The sequence below is a fragment of the Puma concolor genome, chromosome F2, assembly GCF_028749965.1.
Source record: "Puma concolor isolate L17-30 chromosome F2, mPumCon1.1.hap2, whole genome shotgun sequence".
Lineage (NCBI taxonomy): Eukaryota > Metazoa > Chordata > Mammalia > Carnivora > Felidae > Puma > Puma concolor.
Genome location: NC_141684.1, coordinates 276,422 through 296,022, shown reverse-complemented (window position 1 = coordinate 296,022; position 19,601 = coordinate 276,422). Strand labels below are relative to the sequence as shown.

General features: G+C 49.9%; 1 protein-coding gene across 3 annotated transcripts in view; it reads right to left on the bottom strand.

Moving 5' to 3' along the window:
* ARHGAP39 (Rho GTPase activating protein 39) overlaps positions 1 to 19,601 on the bottom strand; it is a 111,444-nt gene that overhangs the window by 36,190 nt on the left and 55,653 nt on the right. For 2 of the 3 annotated variants that reach the window (XM_086695813.1, XM_086695814.1), the window contains exon 3: positions 8,468 to 8,902. The exons of the other annotated variant lie outside the window; for it this stretch is intronic. In XM_086695813.1, coding sequence (XP_086551939.1) covers positions 8,468 to 8,902 — 435 coding nt within the window. The remainder of the gene's footprint in view (positions 1 to 8,467; positions 8,903 to 19,601) is intronic. 3 annotated transcript variants of the gene reach the window in all.

The window sequence follows — 19,601 nt, the reverse complement described above, 5'->3', positions numbered from 1 at the left end:
AAACAAAACAAAACAAAAAAAGGGCAAAACTACAAACACAAACAAGTAAACAGAAAGGATTTAGAGCAATGCCAGAGCATCACCTGAAGGGGATTCCATGAGAAGGAAAATCTTTTTTTATTTGAGAGAGAGAGAGTGAGCAAGAGAGCAGGGGAGAAGTGCAGAGGGAGAGAGAGAGAATCTCAAGCAGGCTCTACATTCAGCTCAGAGCCTGGCACAGGCATTTTTGAACCCATGAACCTGGGATCATGACCTGGGCCAAAATCAAGAGTCAGGCGCTCAACTGACTGAGTCACCAGGGCGCCCCCAGGAAAGTCCTTTTTTGACGACAGAGGACATATTCAATGTCGAAGATGTAACACAATTAAATCTGACACACTGGCTAACACAGGGCAGAAGCACACAGAGCTACAATTGCACAGGCAGAACAAGGCGCCCATAGGGCCTTGAGGCCCAGCCCGTGACATCAAAAGGAAAAAATAAGTCATTGATGCAGTGAAAATGTATAAATGAACATGGGATTTCATACTCGTAAACTAGGAAAACTATTTTTTTTCTTTTAAAGTTTTTATTTATTTGAGAGAGAGAGAACACAAGCAGGGGAGGGGCAGACAGGGAGAGAGAGAATCTTAAACAGGCTCTGCGCTGTCAGCACAGAGCCTGACATGGGGCTCGAACCCACAAACTGTGAGATCATGACCTAAGCCAAAGTCAGACACTTAACCAACTGAGCCACTGAGGTCCTCTGGGAACACTGGTTTTCAAGTGTCCACAGAATATTTCCAAATTGCATTATCACTTATACAACAAAAAAGCCCAATAAATTTTAGAATGCAGACATTTTAGATGTTATTCCTTAGACACAATATAATGATTAGAATATGTAACAGAAGCTAAATAAATTTACACTCTTGGAGACTAAAACAAGATTCACCTGAGTACAGCCAGGTCCGGGGCAGCCTAGCTGCTGAGCATGGTGACCCTTGGGAGAAGAGCTGGGGGCGGGGGGCTGGCAGGGCCCTCTTTCTGGGGGAGCAGGGTCGGGACCTGCAGACTGTACACCCCAGACCCAGAAGCAGCCGAAGCCCCCCATGCCCCCCACGCTGCAGGGACCACAGCCTAGGACTCTGCTGCACCCTGGAACTCCAGCAGCCCGGAGGCTCTCGCAGCCCTTCCCAAAACGTACCCAACACAGCAGTCCAGTCCAACTGCACCCAATCTGATTTGCACCCTAAACCGAGACACCTTAACAGCTATACGTGGGGTGTTGTGTGAGAGCACATGTGTGTGCATCCATAAGTGTGTGCACTGAAGTTGTGCATGTGACCTTCTGTCCTGTGGCACAGCCACCACATAAAAGCATGGCTCTTCTGTTCAAACGTGGCACCCAGAGGGAAAATACCTCTGGGAGTTGTGTGACAGCTGCTTCTGGTTGAAAACAAGGAGATTTTTAGTGGATGACATTCTGCTTTGTAAACCGTCTGGACCCTCACCACAGAATTGCTCTTACCTGCCATGAACAGAAGTGGTGGCTGGTAATGAGCCAGAATAGTTTCAGGCAGGCGGCCAGCCCTGGGGAGAGGAGATGGGGCCAATGTCCCGGCTGACGTGCATGGATTCAGCTAACTCTCAAAAATGAGGGAAAATGTGGTATATTTTCTATAAGATCAAGACAGCAAATTTACCATTAACATGTTCTTACAGAGAAGAAAGGAAAGAATTATCTAAAGAAGAATGAGGTAAGAAGGAACCATGGGCAAAGAAACAGAAAAGTGGGCAAATCTACACAGGGGCTAACTGAAAAAGAAAGAAGGCCTCCTGGGGTTGGGAACCTTGTGGCCAAGGCAGACACTGGCTGCAGAGTCCTGGTAAGTCCCACATGCCCACAAACATTTTAAGTACAACCACGGAAGAAAAATTCCGTGGAATAATAAGATACATGACAGAAGGGAAAATAAAACCAAATCTACTTAACCTAGTAAAAGGCAAAACCAAAGAGAAAGGCAGTCTACTAGTTCTCTGTAATAGTAACAGCCAAACATGAGGGGACACAAACTTAGGAACTACTCACTCAGCAGCAGCAAATATAAGCGGCTGGGAACCAGAGACCGCAGACCTTTTGAGTGGCCCTGCAGGCACGGGGGACCGGCTACCTGTCAGGGTCAGCACTCCTCAGAACGCAAGTCAATGGGTCCAATGAGAACGCCCCCTGGATCTTCTGTAGCATTTATATGACGAAAGTAAGGCACATAACCAGCCGAGACTGAGACAGTCTTTTTTTTTGTTGAGAAAGAGCGAGTGAGCGAGAGCACGTGTGTGAGTGCAAACAGGAGAGGGACAGAGATCAAGTGGGCTCCACGCGGAGTCGGACATGGGGCTCCAACCCACAACCCTGGGCTCATGACCTGAGCCGAAATCAAGAGTCAGATGCTTAACCGACTGAGCTGGCCAGGTGCCCCCAGCTAAGACAGTCTTAAAGATCAAGAAGAGAAGGGGGTTCCTCACCACCCAGGGCTCGGGGCGCTGATGTGAGCAGACACACAGGCGTGACTGTGGTCTGGGGCAAAGTTGGGCATTTTGGAGATGAGAAGGAAAGTAGCTCCAGGAAAGTAGTTCCAGGCAGATGCAGGTCTCAATGTGAAGATAAACTGTAAGGAAAATGCAAGACATGGAAGGGAGTATCTTTGGATGTAGGCCAAGGAAGAACTTTTTAAATAAAACGTTAAAAGCATAAACCACTAGGCCAAAAGACTAATAAACTTGGTTGCATCGAAAGGACACAGGGACCAGTTAGCAGTCAGGTGACAGAGGACAGGACACTTATGGTATCTAAAAGCAATGAGGAATTGATATCAGGAACACAGGAACTCCTGCAAACTAACAGAGAAAGTAAGCCAGCAACGCCAGTGGGAAAATGAGCAAAAACAAATAAGCAACAAACACAAGAGAAAACTCAAGAGGCGAATGAACTCAAGGAGAAAGAATAAGAATCAGAGGCAAGGAAGAAACAGAAATCAAAGTGCTGCTGAGACGCTCCCCACCCCACCAACTGAGGCCAGGTGCCGGGGCTGCTGGTGGTCTTGCTGCACAGACCCCGGGGCCCCCACCCAGACCCCGGCAGTGGAGGGGCAGGGGCGGGTGCAGCGCCATCAGTGGTTGGAAAAGCAGTACCCATGAAGGAGGCACCCAGCCTACGGCCCACACGTCACAGGAGCACATGGGACCCGCAAGACGCATGCCAGGTGCACAGAGTGGGAGCAGCATGGGGACAACCGGGGGAGGAGACGGCAGCAGTGAAGAACACATACCTGAAAGGACACAAAGATAATAAACTAAATCCTTCTGCTGTGTCAGTGATCTAAGTAAACAGAACGGCAATCATCCTGTCAGACCAAAGGCAGGTAGGTGTCAAGTAAACCCAACAGCTATACATTATTTAGAAGAAACGCACTCAAAGTATAAGGAAAGGGTAGTAGTTTGGGGAATGATGTTAAGAGGCCAATACCAACCAATGAGAAACAGCAATGCTATGCCAGGATCAAAGCAAGCCAAATTCAAGGCAAAAACGTGATGACATAATGACTAAAGGAATAATTCCCCAGGAAAACATAACAGTCCTAAATTCATGTGCAATCCACAGCTTCAACACAGAGGAAGCAGTGACAGATTAAAAGGAGAAACAGGCGAATCTACCTCTTCAGAAGTGATACATCAGGCAGACAAAAAATCAGCAAGAAACTGGACCGATGCAACAGATTTGATGTGTTTGAGCCACATCTGGGTAAGTGGCCGACTCTTGATCTCGGCTCAGGTCATGATCTCATGGTTGGTGGGTTCAAGCCCCGCATCTGGCTCTGTGCTGACACTGCAGAGCCTGCTTGGGATATTCTCTCTCTCTCTCTCTCCTTCCCTCTCTGCCCCTATCACTCAAAATAAATAAATAAACTTAAACAACAACAACAAAACAACAGACTTGATCTAACGAACCCTAGACCTAACAAACACGGAAAAGAAAATATTTTTGAAATTATTTTGAAATTTTGTAAAACCATTTACAAAAATTCAGGATTTAAGCCACAGCAAGTCTCAAAAACAAAAATAAAAACAAAAACCATGCTTTCTGACCAAAATGAAATTAAGTTGGCAATAAAGAACAAGAATGGAAAAAAAAAAAACCCTATAGTTTTGAAAATTAAGACATTTGTAAGTTATGAACAAGTCAAGGAAGAAACCTTAATTAAAATCAGAAAATATTTTGGGCGCCTGGCTGGCTCAGTCAGTGAAGCGTGCAATTCTTAATCTTGGGGTCATGAAATTGAGTCTCATGTTGGGTGTAGAGATTACTTAAAAAAAATTTTAAGTCAGAAAAGATCTACCATTGGGGACACCTGAGTGGCTCTGTCAGTTAAGTGTTGACTCTTGATTTTGGCTCAGGTCATGATCTCAAGGTTCATGGGTTTAAACCCCACACTGGCCTCTACACTTACAGTGTGGAGCCTGCATGATGTTCTCATTCTCTCTCTCTCTCTCTCTCTCTCTCTCTCTCTCTCTCTGCACCCCCCCACCTCCTCGCTCACTTGCGCCCTCTCTCTCTCAAATATAAAAAAAAAAACACTTTATAAAATTGGATTTGAGATGTCAAAAAACCTGCATATTCCTGTGCATATTCAAGACACTGAATCAGTAGTTAAAAACATATTCACACAGCCACAGGCCCAGGTGGTGTGTAAGTGTGCAGCCAGACAACCTGGAAGCAGGGCGTTTCAGAGGACACGCTCCCAAACACACAAGAAGGAAAGTACAGGCCAGTTTTACCTATCAACACAGGAAAAAAGCCTCAAAAAAATATTAGCACTCTGAATCTATTTTGAAAATGACACAGACCGGGTATTCTAGGAATGCAAGAAACATAGAATTAAATGCTGACTGCGGCTGGGTCCCGGGCCCGCTGTTAACAAAGCGCAGCAAACTGGCAGCTTAAAACAACAGAAAGTCATTCTCTCCCAGTTCCGGAGGCTGAAAGTCCAAGCTCTAGCTGTGGGCAGGGCTGGTTCCTTCTGACTACTCCCGGCCTTTCTCTGGCTCCTGGTGGTGCTGGCGACCCTGGGCGTCCCCTGGCTTGCAGACGCATCCGTCTGTCTCTGGCTCCATTGCCAAGGGTGTTCTCCTCGTGTCTCTGTTCTCACTAGGACACGGGTCCTACCTAAGGCCCACCCTCCTCCAATGTGACGTCATCACAACTCTACTAACTACATCTGAAGAGACCTATTTCCAAATAAGGGCCCATCCTGGGGTCCTGAGGGTTAGGACTTCCCTTGGGGGAAGACACAGTTCAACCTATAACACTGATATCAATAGAGTCAAAAAGAATACTTGATAAAATGGTACATCCACTCACAGTAAAGAACCTGACAGTAAAGGTGGACTTTCTGTACCTGACAGTGTCACAGCATAACAGGTATAGGTATGCAGCCTGAGCGCTGGGACAAGGCCAGGCCTGGTGTTAGATCAGCAAGAGCCCAGAAATAAGACTGATATATAACAATCTGTGTGCATGCACCAGGAATGAGGAGAAGACAGGACTTTTTTATTTTTACTTTTTAAGTTTATTTATTTTGAGAGAGAGAGAGAGAGAGAGAGAGAGGGAGGGAATGAACAAGTGTACGTACAAGTGTCCAGGAGGGGCAGAGGGAGAGAGAATCCCAAGCAGGCTCCGTGCTGTCAGCACAGAGCCTGACGCGGGGCTCGATGTCACAAACCATGAGATCACGACCTGAGCCAAAATCAAGAGTCAGATCCTTAACGGACTGAGCCATGCAGGCACCCCAAGCAGGACTTTAAAAAGAAATGTAGGGGCACCTGGGTGGCTCGGCGGTTGAGCATCCGACTCGGCTCGGGTCGCAATCTTGTGGTTCACGAGTTCGAGCCCCACATCAGGCTTGATGCTGTCGGCGCAGAGCCCACTTTGGATCCTCTGCCCCCGCCCCTCTCTGCCCCTACCCCACTCTCACTCACTCTCAAAAATAAATAAACATCTCAAAAAACAAAGAAAAAAGAAATATAAAATATATAAAGCACCTGGAAATAAACCTTAAAAAACATGCAAGCCCTTTGTGGAGAGAAGTGTAACACATACCATCTTAACGTGGGAGAAGACAAGACAATGGAGACACCCATTTCCCCTAAACTGATCCATAAACTCAACACAGTTGTACTCCAAATCAAAGAGGGCTTCTTGTAGAAATCCTGGCCCCACACTGACCCAGTAACCCCACAACCCCACAGAACATCCAAGGAACTTGGAAAGGATACTCCGGCCCCCAGGTAGCAGGGTGCAGGGCAGAGAAGGGTGGCCCGCTTCTCCAGTCGGTGCCCAGAGTGTGGGTGACAGACACATTTGTGAACAGAATCCTAAAAAGAATCCAATCTGTCCACCTAATTACAGAGATGAGGCAGCAACCAATAGGATAAAGAGTTCAAAAGCATCACAATCCAATAAAAGTGAGACTTTATCTGATGAGCCCAGAGGCTGCTGGAGCTGCTGGGTCGGAGAGAGCTCAGGCAGGCCTTTGGGCTGCTGCACAGCGTGGGCCTCATAGGGAGCCAGAGGTGGAGCCCACGCACCCGTCTGCTTTCTCCACAGTGCTCATCCCTGGGGTTCCTCAACCTCACCAGCGGAAGCGCCACTTTCTGGGGACAACCCCCAAAAGCCCCTCTGAACCTCCTCATGCCACCTGGCCACTGCCTCTTTGGCCTATGACCTCTGGTGTGTCCAATGCAGGGGCCCAGGGCAGGCCACCTCAAAATGTACCACGATGGCAAACTGATTATTATTTTTGCACCGAAGGTACTTGAGAAACCCCGGTGTAAGGTCATCAGACACACCTCTGTCTCCTGAGAGCAGGAAGTAAACCTCCCACATGAAAAATGCCCTCCCTGTACTAAGAAGTAAAAAGACACCCTTATCACCAGAGATATGGGCTTCATACCTGAGAAAGCTGGAGAAATAGACCTTGTTGGTGTTTTCACTAGTCCACTACCCCAGCTCACGTTGTGCTTAGAATTCCTCACTGGCAAAGCTCCCAAAGATCTCTTTTTCTTTTTTTTTCTTTTTCTTTTTCTTTCTCTTTCTCTCTCTCTCTCTCTCTCTCTCTCTCTTTCTTTCTATGTTTACTTATTTATTTTGAGAGTGGGAGAGAGACAGAGTGTGAGTAGGGAAGGGGCAGAGAGAGAGAGGGAGACAGAGAATCCGAAGCTCCAGGCTCTGAGCTGTCAGCATAGAGCCTGACGTGGGGCTTGAACTCACCAACCGTAAGATCATGACCCGAGCCAAGAACAAGAGTCAGATGCTTAACTGACGCTTAACCAACAGAGCCACTCACGCACCCTGCAAAAGTCTGTTTTACCCTATCAATTCCTCACAAATTTATTGTCTCTTTGCCTAAAATATATAAGAACTACTGCCTTGGTCATTTCCTGGGGTCTCAATTTCATTACTGGACCTCTGTGTGCACCAAATAAAACTTTATTTTTTCTCCTGTTAACCTATCTTCTGTCAATTTAATTCCTAACCCAGCTGGAAGAATCCTGGGAGGAAAGAAGGAAATTTCTGCCCCCCAGCACCAGCATCCACACTGGTCTGACCCCTGTACGTGCCCCATCTTCCCCAGCCATGTAGGAGCACCACAGCTAGCTGTCCGGCCCCAAAGAGCACCCCAAATCTGCTAGCACACCCACCTGACCATGCCACAAAGGAATGGAATGTCCAGTTCCTGCCGATGGCTGCCAACCAGCCCTGTTTCCACGCTTGGCCCCTTGGACATCCTTTCCACAGGAGCAACATGGACCTTGAGGCATAAGCCACGTTTGGTCACTTTGTGGTTTCCACTGTCCTTGAGTGGAAGCAGCCTGCCCGGCCTTTGGCCCTGCCTGTCCCATTGCTACCTCCCTGTCCCTGCCTGGCCTCCAAGGCCAATATCGCATCCCTACAACCTCCCTGGTTTGTCACCTCATTGTCACCAGGGCACACACCGTCCCATCATCTTCCTGACCAACCATGCCTTCTGCACTTGGCTCCCTGAGTTCCAGGCTTGGAGCAGCACCTGCTGGGTGTGGGCCCTGGGGTGTGGGGCACCTGGGATACAGGGCACATCTGAGGGGTGCTGATGCCATATTCATGCTTCCCACAGTGGACAGAACCCAATGATCTCACAGTCATTAGCCAGAAGACCCCCAGCCCAATGCCTCCTGACAACCCTGTCTGGAAAAGACAAGCGTGGCAGCCCCCATCCCTCCAGAGGCCGCCCAGCAGGGGACAGACCTTGGCCCTCCTCATCCCCAGCAGAGGCTCTTGCCAAACGGAGACAAGAGCATTCTGGGGGCAAGGGTGGCAGCTGGTGCAGCAGCTGTTTGCATGAGGTTCAGGCCCCACCTGGCACTTGAGGGTCTGGCCACCCACCCGCCTCACCTGCTGCTCTCTTCCTTCAGAGCCCCGAAAGCGGCCTGCCGGCTGGCCCTCCCCAAAGGCTCCTGCACCTTCTCGCCGGCATCCAGCTCGGGCTCCAGGGAGGAGCTGGTGCTGCCCTCGTGGCTGACGCTGCTGCCCCGCCCGGGGCTGTTCTCCGCCGAGGCGCGGGGTGACTCAGTGTTCTGCTTCAGCGTCTGCAGCTTGGCCAGGGGGATGATGTCACAGTCCTGCGGCCGGTGCCACACGGTGCGCTGAGTGCTGGCGTTGTAGTAGTAGAAGCGGGAAGTGTTGGGGTCAAACAGTTCCCACCACTGGTTCTCGCTGGTGCGCTTGATGCGGACGCCGGCAGGAGGGTCCCACACGCACTCGCCCGTGACCAGGTTGGCATACATGCGCTCTCGGGTGCGCGGCTCGATGATCTCCACCCACTCCAGCCTGAGAAAGAGCGAAAGGGGTGTCAGCGGGGTACGCTGGCTTCCGTGGACAAGGGGTTCCTGCAGCCTGGCTAGAGGGGGGTCCCGGCCTCAGGGCTCAAGGGGCTCCTGCAGCCTGGCCCAGGACAGGGAGGTTGGAGTGGAGAAGAGGGCTGCCTCCAACCCCAGGCCCACTGCACCTCAAGCGGTGCCCCGTGTCCCCAGCTACTGCACAGTCCAGCTGCTGCGTGGTCCACCCAATGGCAGGGGGCGGGGGTGGTCTGTAGACCCTCGCACCCAGTATCAGACCCCTTCTCACACCACTGGCTCCCAAATACAAGAAATCCTATCACTTATACAAGAAACCCAAGCCAAACTGACGTCCCACTCCAGATTTTCCACATGCTCACTACTGTCCAGCCCCCAGGAGCCCTCTGGGGAGTCTTGTGCCAAGCTGGCCTCGGAGGAACCTGGACACAGCCTGGCTGCTCTCAGTCCGTCCATCCGCCTGCAGCAGGAGTGGACACCCTTGTCTCTATAGTGGGCCCAGCTGGGATGTGTCTTGGTGTTCTGGAGCCATTTCCTCCAGGGGCCCCCAGGGTGCCCCCACCCACCCCAAGGATACAGCTTTCATCCTGCTAAGTTTTTTAATGCAAAAGAGGACTTGGAAAACAAGGTATGCAAACTGAAGCTATTCAGAACAAGGACATTTTATTGTTATTTTTTATTTTGGAGAGAGAGAAGAGAAGAGAAGAGAAGAGAAGAGAAGAGAAGAGGAGGAGAGGAGAGAAGAGATAGAACTCAAGCAGGGAAGAGGAGCAGAGGGAGAGAGAGAATCCCAAGCAGGCTCCACGTTCAGCAGAGAATCTGACACAGGGCTCAATCCCATGACCCCGAGATCATGACCTGAGTTGAAATCAAGAGTTGGACACTCAACCGACTGAGCCACCCTGGTGCCCCAGGAATAAGGCAATTTTAATGCCTGTATGTGTGATATCAGGCTGTGTCTGGCTGACATCTGGCACATTTTTATTCTGCTTCCAGTTTTCACACCAATTAATAACCCTTTAAATGCCACAGACCTCTCTGCCGTGTGGAGGTTCTGTGTCTGTGAGTCTTTCCACTGCTCCAGAACCCTGTGATGGGCACAACCCTCATTACTGCTGGGGTAGTTGGAGGCCTCCAGCTGGGAGCACAGGGGGGCTCGCTCTCTCAGGACTGGACTCCCCATACTGGGAGGAGCGTGAGCCACATAACTTACTGTGTACTCCCAGCAGCACTGAGGCTCTGTGGCCTCTTTCAGGGTCAGCAGATGCTTCCGGAAGCCAGTGGGGAGGGCCAGGTGGGTCCTGGGTCCCCATCTCAGCCAGCACCTGGGTGTGGGTGCCCGGCACAGCACAGTGTGGAGCCAGTCTGCGAGGAAGGGATGGGGCGCCGCTGTGGGGCACACGAGGATGTCACTGCCTCAGAGGCAGAGGCGGAGAGCTGGAGGGGGGCAGGGAGGAGGGCGGGCAGAGAGAGAAGGGAGCACGGCGGGGCCAGATGCGGGACCAGATCGTGGGTCTCCACAGAAGGGCCAGATGGTGCGGGCGAGGTGTAAGCAGCAGGGCTCATGAGAGAAAGGGGGGCGGGGAGCAAGCGGACAGCCCTCCTGACCTGACTTCACCTCACCTGAACAGCAGAGGGAAGCCAGGAGCAGACAGGGAAGGTGGTGAGGCCATGGTGTGCGCCGTTCTGTCTCGAGAGAAGGATAAAGAGCAGCCATCTGGACGATGGAGGAGGACCCATCCGTCCTGTGGGTGCCAGGAGGTGCCAGGGGGATCGAGCCCAGGCTGCTGCTCCAGGGAAAGGGGACGCCAGTAGATGGCTGGGTGAGTCTGAACCCACAGCATGGGGCCACCCCCTTCTCAAGGGGCCCACAGGCTGCACCTCACCTCCAAGGGAGGCCAGTGCGGCCTCTACGACTGATCACCCTGTTTCACTTTCAAATTTTTAACTTTTTGTTTTGAAACCATCTTGGCCACGGAGGGTGCTATAACAGAACACGGCGGAGTGGGCAGCACACAAACAACAGACATTTACTTTTGCAGTCTGGATGTCTTGCAAGGTGTCTGCAGGGCCGGGTTCTGGTGATCTTCCTACTGCACACGGCACCCTTCCCTCCATGACGGACCCGCGTCTGAGTGTGCGGCTGGCTCTGTGGGTCAGTGTGAATCTGACCAGCACCCTGGTGTCCTCACCACGACAGCTGTGGACAGTCTGCACTGCTGAGGTCCCCGCTTCCTCTTCAGGTGTGTCTTGCCTATTCCTGGCCCTTGCTCTTGCCCACAAACCCTCGAATCAGCCTGTCGGCACCTCTGCTGGGTCCACCGCAGGAGGGTTAGACGTGCCTTCCACCCTAACCATGTACCCACTCATCCAGGTCTCCCTTAAAGGATGTGCACATCTTTCATCAGATTTATTCCTAGGCTTCATACATACACACTATTGTAAATTGCATGTTCTTTTTATTGTCTTTTATTTTTTATTTTTAAAAATTTACATCCAAATTAGTTAGCATATAGTGCAGCATGATGTCAGGAATAGATTCCTTAATGCCCCTTACCATTTAGCCCATCCCCCCTCCCACAACCCCTCCAGTAACCCTCAGTTTCTTCTCCATATTTATGAGTCTCTTATGCTTTGTCCCCTTCCCTGTTTTTATATTATTTTTGTTTTCCTTCCCTTATGTTCCTCTGTTTTGTCTCTTAAAGTCCTCATATGAGTGAAGTCATATGGTTTTTGTCTTTCTCTGACTAATTCCACTTAGCATAATAACCTCCAGTTCCATCCACGTAGTTGCCAATGGCAAGATTTCATTCTTTTTGCTTGCCGAGTAATATTCCACCGTATATATGAACCCCATCTTCTTTATCCATTCATCTATCAATGGACATTTGGGCTCTTTCCATACTTTGCCTCTTGTCGATAGTGCTGCTATAAACATGGGGTGCATGTATCCCTTCGAAACAGCACACCTGTATCCCTTGGATAAATGCCTAGTAGTGCAATTGCTGGGTCATAGGGTAGTTCTATTTTTAGTTTTTTGAGGAACCTCCAGACTGTTTTCCAGAGCGGCTGCACCAGCTTGCATTCCCACCAACAATGCAAAAGAGATCCTCTTTCTCTGCATCGTCACCAACATCTGTTGTTGCCTGAGTTGTTAATGTTAGCCATTCTGACAGGTATAAGATGGTATCTCATTGTGGTTTTGATTTGTATTTCCCTGATGATGAGTGATGATAAGCATTTTTTCATGTGTCGGTTGGCCATCTGGATGTCTTCTTTGGAGATGTGTCTATTCATGTCTTTTGCCCATTTCTTCACTGGATTATTTGCTTTTTGGGTGTTGAGTTCGATAAGTTCTTTATAGATTTTGGATACTAACCCTTTATCTGATATGTCATTTGCAAATATCTTCTCCCATTCTGTCGGTTGCCTTTTAGTTTTGCTGATTGTTTCCTTCGCTGTGCAGAAGGTTTTTATCTTGATGAGGTCCCAGTAGTTCATTTATGCTTCTGTTTCCCTTGCCTCCAGAGACGTGTTGAGTAAGAAGTTGCTGTGAGCAAGATCAAAGAGGTTTTTGCCTGTTTTCTCTTCGAGGATTTTGGTGGCTTCCTTACATTTAGGCCTTTCATCCATTTTGAGTTTATTTTTGTGTCTGGTGTAAGAAAGTGGTCTAGATTCATTCTTCTGCATGTGCTGTCCAGTTTTCCCAGCACCACTTGCTGAAGAGACTGTCCTTATTCCATTGGCTATTCTTTACTGCTTCGTCAAAGATTAGTTGGCCATACGTTTGTGGGTCCATTTCTGGGTTCTCTATTCTGTTTCATTGATCTGAGTGTCTGTTCTTGTGCCAGTACCATACTGTATTAATGACGACAGCTTTGTAGTATAGCTTGAAGTCTGGGATTGTGATGCCTCCTGCTTTGGTTTTCTTTCTGAAGATTGCTTTGGCTATTCGGGGTCTTTTCCGGTGCCATACAAATCTTAGGATTGTTTGTTCTAGCTCTGTGAAGAATGCTGGTGCTATTTTGATAGGGATTGCATTGACTATGTAGATTGCTTTGGGTAGTATTGACATTTTAACAGTATTTGTTCTTCCTACCCAGGAGCATGGAATCTTTCTCCATTTTATTGTGTCTTCTTCAATGTCTTTCATAAGCTTTCTATAGTTTTCAGCATATGGATTTTTCACCTCTTTGCTTAGATTTATTCCTAAATACTTTATGGTTTTTGGTGCAACTGTAAATGGGATTGATTCCTTGATTTCTCTTTCAGTCGCTTCATTGTTGGTGTATAGGAGTGCAACCGATTTCTGTGCGTTGATTTTATACCCTGCAACTTTGCTAGATTCATGGCTCAATTCTAGAAGTTTTTTGGTGGAATCTTTTGGGTTTTCCAGATAGAGTGTCATGTCATCTGTGAAGAGTGAAAGTTTGACCTCCTCCTGGGTGATTTGGATGCCTTCTATTTCTTTGTGTTGTCTGACTGCAGAGGCTAAGACTTCCAATACTATGTTGAGTAACAGTGGGGAGAGTGGACATCCCTGTCTTGTTCCTGACCTTAGGGGTAAAGCTCTCAGTTTTTCCCCCATTGAGGATGATATTAGCATTGGGTCGTTCGCATATGGCTTTTATGATCTTGAGGTATGCTCCTTCTATCCCTACTTTCTTGAGATTTTTATCAAGAAAGGATGCTGTATTTTGTCAAATGCTTTCCCTGCATCTATTGAGAGGATCATACAGTTCTTGTCCTTTTATTGATGTGATGAATCACGTTAATTGTTTTGCGGAGCACGTTCTTTTTAAAAACAAAATCGGGACATATAACATATACAGACAAATGTACAAAACACAGAGATAAGTTTAATGAGCAATTATGATTCAACACTGGTGTCGCCATCACTCACCAACAAATAAAACGAGGCAGCATCCAAGACACAGCCACATCACACCTGTTTGGCCCGAGGACACCAGGATCCTGAGTTTTAAGGCAACCGTTTTCCTTGCTTTTATAGTCCAAACATCTTTGAAGATAACCCTAAACAAATTTTTTGAGGTGTGTCTATTTTTCAATCACACATTCACGCAATAAAACTATTTTTTGTGTGTCTCGTTTCTTTCACTTGCAACCGAAACCCATTGATGCCGTCTACCTGGCTGCAGCCCGCCCAAGCGCACAGTGCACAGTGCTGCACTGCCAGAAGCTGTCACACGGTTTTGTGTGTGTGCATGTGTTTTTCTTAATGTTTTTATTTATTTTTGAGAGACAGAGAGAGACAGAGTATGAGCAGAAGAGGGGCAGAGAGGGAAGGAGACACAGAATCTGAAGCAGGCTCCAGGCTCCGAGCTGTCAGCACAGAGCCCCCGACGCGGGGCTCGAACTCACGGACTGTGAGATCATGACCTGAGCCGAAGTCGGACGCTTAACCGACTGAGCCACCCAGGCGCCCCTGTGTGCATGTGTTTTTACGTTTGTCTGTCGGTTTGTTTGTTTAAGTAATCTCTATACCCAACATGGGGCTCAAACTCACAATCCCGAGATCAAGAGTCCACTCAGGTGGACTTGAGCCAGTCAGGTGCCTGGGTCACATGTTTTTAACATCTGAGTGGTTTGCCATCTGGGACTATGTTTCACAACTCTGCTGTGCACATCCTCACCCATGAGCCCTGCGCAGGGGCTGCAGAAGCCTGCAGAGGTAAGACGCTGGGTCCCGGGAGTGCACACCAACTGTCCAGAGGACCCCGACTTGCTCCCCGCTGAAGTGTGCCCAGCAATGCTGCTTGCTCCTCACCCTCACCTGCTGGTAGTGTCCAATTTTTACATTGTTAAATTTATAATTTTCTGATTGGTGATGGTGTACAGAAACACATTTTGTACATTACTTAAAAATTTTTTTTTAATTTATTTTGAGAGAGAGACTGCAAGTGAGGGAGGGGCAGAGAGAGCGGTGGGGAGACAGAGAGAATCCCAAGCAGGCTCTGCACTGTCAACACGGAGCCTGATGCGGGACTCAAACTCGTGAACCATGAGATCGTGACCTGAGCCAAAATCAAGAGCCAGACGCTTAACCAACTGAGCCCCCCAGGTGCTTCTGTATATTACTTTTATAAGTAATCTTCCTCAATTTTCCTATTGACTCTAACAATTTACTATACATTCACCTGGGAATAAACAAGGAAGAGCCCTCTTGTCATTTGTGTGTAATGTAACGGAACTGTCTTTGTAGACGATGTTAACGATTTGGCAAATAAACAGAACAAATAACTCACTATGACATATATTCAGGTGCAAGTTCACTTTCAATTAGTGAAACGCAGGATCTGGGGGACTCCTGGATCTGAAGGTTGGCATCTTTAAACAATTCTGGAAAACTCTCCGTGTCCACATTTTGAAGCAAACCTCCCAATGCTCTGCCTCCTTCTGGGCCCCACGGGGCCCTCACTCGTCCCGCTCCATCTTGCCTGCCACGCCAGATCGCCCCTTCAGTCCCTCTTCCTACTTCATTCGTTCTCTCTTCAGCTGTGTTAAAGCTGCTGGTCCTTCTCCAGTGTCGTTCATTCCTCGGGGTCTTTCGTTCTCCACTCACACGTGCAAGTTCCTCACGCTTCTGGAAACTCAGCGATTCTGTAACTGATGATTCCAGTATAGGCATCTTTAATGGGCCTCTCCCTGCCAGTCTCACTCCGGATGCTCTGTTTCCCTAGATGTCTGTCCTCTGACTCTGACTTCTCTGCGCTCCCTCTCTGCCTGCAACAGGACTGCTCAGTACTACGGGAATAAATCTGGCCCCACAGTGCGACGTCTCCACAGGGTCCACACCTGCCCTCACCTTGCTGTCCACGGGATGCTTCAAAATGCTCAGCGTGCTTCCCAGGCCTCCCATCACCCTCCTATCCACAGACGTCCCTCAGCTGCCCCATAGAGAACCCAGAGATTAGGTGTCCCTCCTCCCCAAAGATGTCCCTTAGCTGCCTCACAGAGAGCCCAGAGTGGAGATGTCTCTCCTCTCCACAGACGTCCTTTAGCTGCCCCACAAAGAAGCCCAGGTTTAGGTGTCCCTCCTGTCCACAGACATCCCTCAGGTGCCCCACAGAGAGCCAGACGAGGAGGTGTCCCTTCAGTGCAGCTTGCCCTTGACACCCTACACGAGCACATGGCCTACCCCGCATCCAATCCCACGCTCCCATCAACAAACTTTTCACACCCAACATACAGGCTGGTAACCCTGCCACTGACTTACAGAACCCCGAGTACCCCCTTCAGGGAATCGCTGCTTTGCTGTGGGTCACCGCACCCAACAGGGACATCTTGAGAGCCCGGCACAGGGAGGAGTCCACTGTCTTTGTAAGCTGCACCTCTCCTCCTTCTTGCGCCTGCGGTCAAACTGGGCTGCTCTCGGGGGACGGACTCTGTGGTTTCCTGCGACCCCCACCCACCACATGTCAGTCATCCTGTGTGAGGAAGAACAGAGTGTCCTGGGGACAAAGGCTGGGAGAGAATGTCCCGGAACTGTGAGGACAGGAGGCAAGCCTGCAGGCTGTGCCGTCCAGGCTGCAGCCACCCCTCAAGGCCAGCGGCTGTGGAAGATGGGGCAGGAGTCCCCTCGTCATCTCCCGGTCTGCCCCTTCCAGGACCATCCTCCACCACAACCACCGGTTTGCTGCTCACGTGAAAATCTGCTTCCCCAACTGCCCCACGGCACTGAGTGGGACCGCGCCAACCCTGCTTCTCCACACGACATGAATGTGCCAAGTGGCCCTCTTCCCTGCCATGAGGCAGGTCTTGACCTAGCACAGAGACCCTCACCCCTGCTCCAACCGCCTTCACCTGCTTGCAGCACCCGGATGGCTGCCAGCTGGCCATTCCCCTCAGTGTAGACACAGCAACATTCTAACCCTGTGAATTGGGTCGCTGTACCTGGGAAACCCTCGGCAGCTTGAGCCATCCCAGGGACAACATGCACTCCCAGAAAACTCACACTTCCCACTCTCGGCTTCCTGATCTGGCCAAGCTCTCCTCACAGGACAGCCGGCCACTTGTGCCTCCACCCCCGGAGCCACTTACACAGGCACCTCCTCTCAGCTACCTGGCAAATACTGGGACACCAAAGGATGGCATCCTGTACTCAGAGGCACCCACGCATACGGGCCAAAGAGCATGAAAGGGACCCGCAGATGCTGCAAAGAAGACAGGCCGGCTGACCAAGGGCTATCTCCACCCAAGGCAGGAAAGGAAGTAAGGGACAGAGTGGGGGGACCCCCAAGAAGACACCTGGATGCAGAGGCCTGGAGGCCAGGGCAGGAGCTTGCTTGAGTGAAGGGCCAGGGCAGGAGGCTTGAGTCTTGCTTGAGTGAAGAGAGAAACCCTGAGAATGGCTCTCGGCAGGGCTGATATGATCTCACTCAAGCTGATTCATAGGGAACAAGGATGGAGACTTCTGGAAGGCCAGGCAGGAGCCAGCCCCAAGGTCAGGATGGGCATGGGGCACGGACCCCCAGGCGGGTGAGAGGCTGCTGGAGGGCGGGAATGGAAGGTCGGCTGCGTGCTGGGCTCCCTGAGGGGAGGAAGTGCGGCACCCTTGCGCCCCCAGGCGGCCACCCCACGGTGGTCCCTGCACCCTGCCCCCTCACACAGCTGTGCTGCTCTGCTATCCCGCCTCACAGTGATGGATTTGACCAGAACAACGTCCACAAAAGCCCCCAAAAGACTGTTCTGGCAGAAAAGCTCCCAAAGGGCTGAACTGAACATTCTAAGCCCTAAAGAAGCAAGACCAACTCTTATTTTTGCTTTAAATACACTTTTAAGTGAATCTGATGGCTATAACTCTCTCTCTAAACAAAGAATACCATCTGTTCCCTTTTTGGCACACTCCTGTGTGTGCGTGGGTAGAACCCCACTTTTTCAGAAGAATGTTCTGGTCACCCCTGGGGTACAGCATTGAACCAAGACCCGTGGGGAGCCAGAGGGCAGAGAATGCATATAGGATGTGGATCCCTGCACAGAGTAAGGAGGAGACACAGCAGAGCTGGGGCTGGGCTGGTGCTCAGCTCCCCCACCCAGACCCCTGCCAGGCAGGCTGGGGAGAGGGAGCTTTGTGTGGCCTGGAGATAACCACCTCCTTGCTGGAGTAAGTGCTGTCTATGCCCAGCGCTCGGCCCGTGGGGCCGGCATGGTGCACGGACACGCAGTCACCAGCCATGTGACAACGAACTGTGCTCCAACTGCCCCTGTGGGCTTCCCTGCCAGAAGAGGCCCAACACTGCAGGCAACGGACTGGCAGTAGTATCTGAGGTGAGTCCGTGAAAAGGAGCGGCCAGCTGGCCTGTGGCGCCCTCAGTGTGCTGAGAGCGGTGCGCACGAAGTCGACACAGAGGGCCCTTCCAGCCTCCCCGGTTCTTACAGATACTCACTTGCAGACAATGATGTGTTCAAATAAGTATTTCCTGAAATAACGTAATGAGTGTCAGGTATGTGCCAGGCAACTGACCAGGTGAAAGGGACACAACAGTGACCAAGCACATTCTCTGCCCTCCAGATTCTTATGACAAGTGCCGGACCCACTCACTGGGGAAAGGAGTGTTTTCAACAAATGGGGCTGGGACAGCTGCATGTGCTGCACATGCAAGAAAAGGAAGCTGGACCCCTACCTCACACCACACACGGAAGTTAACTCAAGGTGGATCAAAGACCTAAACGTAAGAGCTAAAGCTATAAATCTTGGAAGAAAACATAGGGGTAAATCTTCATGACCGTGGATTTGGCCATGGATTCTTGGACCTGACACTAAAAACATGAGCAACAAAAGAAAAATAGATAAGTTGGACTTGATCAAAATTTAAAACTTTTGTGCTACCAACAATACCATTAAGAAAGTGAAGGGGCGCCTGGGGGCTCAGTCTGTTGAGCATCTGACTTCGGCTCAGGTCATGATCTCATGGCTCGTGGGTTCGAGCCCCACGTCGAGCTCTCTGCTGACAGCTCGGAGCCTGGAGCCTGCTTCGGATTCTGTGTCTCCCTTGCTCTCTGCCCCTCCCCCACTCGTGCTCTGTCTCTGTCTCTCAAAATAAATAAATGTTAAAAAGAAACCCAACGGGGCGCCTGGGTGGCGCAGTCGGTTAAGTGTCCGACTTCAGCCAGGTCATGATCTCGCGGTCCATGAGTTCGAGCCCCGCGTCGGGCTCTGGGCTGATGGCTCAGAGCCTGGAGCCTGTTTCCGATTCTGTGTCTCCCTCTCTCTCTGCCCCTCCCCCGTTCATGCTCTGTCTCTCTCTGTCTCAAAAATAAATAAACGTTGAAAAAAAAAATATTAAAAAAAAAATAAAAAGAAACCCCCCCCCCAAAAAAAAAAGAAAGAAAGAAAAGAAAAGAAAGTGAAAAGACAGCCACGGAATGGGAAAATACATTTGCAAATCACGTATCTGATAAAGGACTTGTATCCAGAACGCATAAAGAACTCTTACAAGACAAATGCCCAATTAAAAAAATGGGCAAAAAATCTGAAGAGGCATTTCTCCAAAGAAGATAAACAAAAAGCCAACAAGCACACAAAACGGTGCTTGACATCAACAGTCAACAGAGAAGGGCAAACCCAACCACGATGAGACTCCACACTGATGAGACTGTAGAATGGCTACAGTAATTTCTTAAAACCATAACGACAAGTATTGGAGAAGATA